A 1,958-nucleotide genomic window follows, 5' to 3' on the forward strand; every position below is an offset into this window, starting at 1 on the left:
GTTGAGAGGTATGAAAATTTCTCTCCTGCCACCCCTAACGTGAAGCTAAAACAAATCCCCAGCATACTTATAAGCATGTAATATGAATATCAGTGTCCTTACCCTAACACTGAAGGAAACGCTGCCTCACCTTCAGGGTGCTGCTGTCCCCACAGTGAGCATGCCCCACCAGCATGCTCACCCTCCTTGCTGTCTGTCCTCCCCAGGGAAACATGCTCAAGGAATCAGATACTGAGATATAGTATAAAAAGATTTTTATTTCAAAATGCAAAACGGTGGCCACTGTAGTAATAATAACAATAATAATAATAATAATATATAAAAAGCATTTCCCCTCCTTCCACCCTAGTGCAAAATGGTAGGTGCACTAAGCTCAAAGATACATAGTTTTGGACATGTCCTCCTGCAACGCTGCACAGCAGCAAAACTCAATCCCAGACTCCTTTTGGTGGATCCGTGCGGTGATTCAGTTCTAGAAGTCAGTGGCTTCTCCGATGTTAAGTCCAAAAGTCCAAACAGCAAAGGACTCTTGCTCTCTCCCACTTGGGCCTGACCCTATGCACGCTCTCTTCTCACGCTCAGGTTATCTGTCTCCTCCCTCTGCCAGCTCCCGGGGGTCCTAGGAGGCGTGCAGCCGGTTTGAGAGTGCCCGGCTGCAGAGGACGGCCTCCTGCTGCTTGCCTTTCTTTAGCAAGGCCGGAGTCTCCAGGACCTTCCGCTCCCGCTCTCGCTCCCGCACGGCCTGCAGCTCGGCCACCGCTGCCTCCTCGTCCCGCAGGCGGCTGGCGGCCGTAAAGGGGCTGCACACTGTCTCCACCAGGCCGATCACCACGCCGAAGAAGGCCAGCACGCTGCCCAGCACGTACAGCTTCACCAGCTTCCGACTGGGCTTCTGGCTCATCATCTCCCTGGCCAGCGGGATCAGCTCCTGCACCGTTTCCATCTCGGGGGCGGGGGTGACCTGCGGGAGGAGCGGCGCGGGAAAGGGGGCCGTTCAGCTACGGAAGGATGGCTCCAGCCTTCCCGAGCACCCCTCGCTCGGGTGTCCCGCAGCAAGGGGAACCCGCCCGGGACCCAGCCCAACCGCGCTCTGCCCCGCGGGGCTCACCTGGCAGGCGCGGCACGAGCAGGAGGCGGCGCGAGCAGGAGGCAGCGCGAGCGGGGGGCGGCGGCGCGGCGGCGGTCAGCGCGTCCGAGGTCCGGCCGGCCTCTGCGTTCTCCTCCTCCTCGGCAGCCGCGGCTCTTCCAGGTGAAGACTCCGCAGCTGGCACCTTGGCAGCGTCCCGGGGCCGCTTATATCTTTCCTCTGAGACCCGCCTCTCGCGCTCCCGCGGGCCCCGGGCCAGCGCAGCTCTGGCCAGAGGAAGGACGGGGGCGGGGGGAGGAAGGGGAAGGGGAAGGGGAAGGGGCTGGGAGGGGCAGGGGGAGGGGAGGGGAGGGGCCGGGGAGGCGGTGGCGAGCTGTGCACGCCTGGGCGGCGTGAGCTGCTTGCTAGTCGTAGGCAGGGGAGACCGCGGTGGGGGTGCGGGGTAGGAGTGAGGGGTGGGGGGCTGCCTGGAGGCAGAAGGTCTCACTCCGGGTACGCACAAGGGTGAGGAGCCGGAGCCCTGGGTAGTGTACATTTCCGACATGACTCTTCCTTAAGTAGTGGGTGGGTGCACAGCTTCCCATGTCAGGGGCGGCCCGAGCGGTACCCCTATGAGGACGAGGGTTGAGCTGGGGTGAGGGTTTCTACCTAACCGGAAAATCTTTAGTTTTTATTCCTAAGGGTTTTGTCTTCCCACTGGTGTGGGGATCGGAGGGGAGAAGGCAAGGGGAGGGATCCTGGTAAGGAACAGAACTGGTCTCCAAGTTCTGTGTGTGCTTGTCTTTCTTTCAGGCCTGACTGGTTCTTTTCACAGAATCTTGCATTACTAGGGCCACTTGATAGATAACTATTTATCGAGGGGGTCCTTTTA

General features: G+C 59.8%; 1 protein-coding gene across 1 annotated transcript; it reads right to left on the reverse strand.

The window, feature by feature from the left end:
• Positions 1–249: 249 nt before the first annotated feature.
• On the reverse strand, positions 250–1,347 carry G0S2 (G0/G1 switch 2). The gene is made up of 2 exons (XM_029933117.1): positions 1,109–1,347; positions 250–961 (listed from the first exon to the last, which is right to left on the reverse strand). The coding sequence occupies exon 2, from the start codon at positions 941–943 to the stop codon at positions 620–622; it is 324 nt and encodes a 107-aa protein (XP_029788977.1). The 5' UTR covers positions 944–961; positions 1,109–1,347; the 3' UTR covers positions 250–619.
• Between the last annotated feature and the right edge of the window lie 611 nt (positions 1,348–1,958).

This window comes from Suricata suricatta, chromosome 3 (genome assembly GCF_006229205.1).
Source record: "Suricata suricatta isolate VVHF042 chromosome 3, meerkat_22Aug2017_6uvM2_HiC, whole genome shotgun sequence".
Taxonomy (NCBI): Eukaryota; Metazoa; Chordata; class Mammalia; order Carnivora; family Herpestidae; genus Suricata; species Suricata suricatta.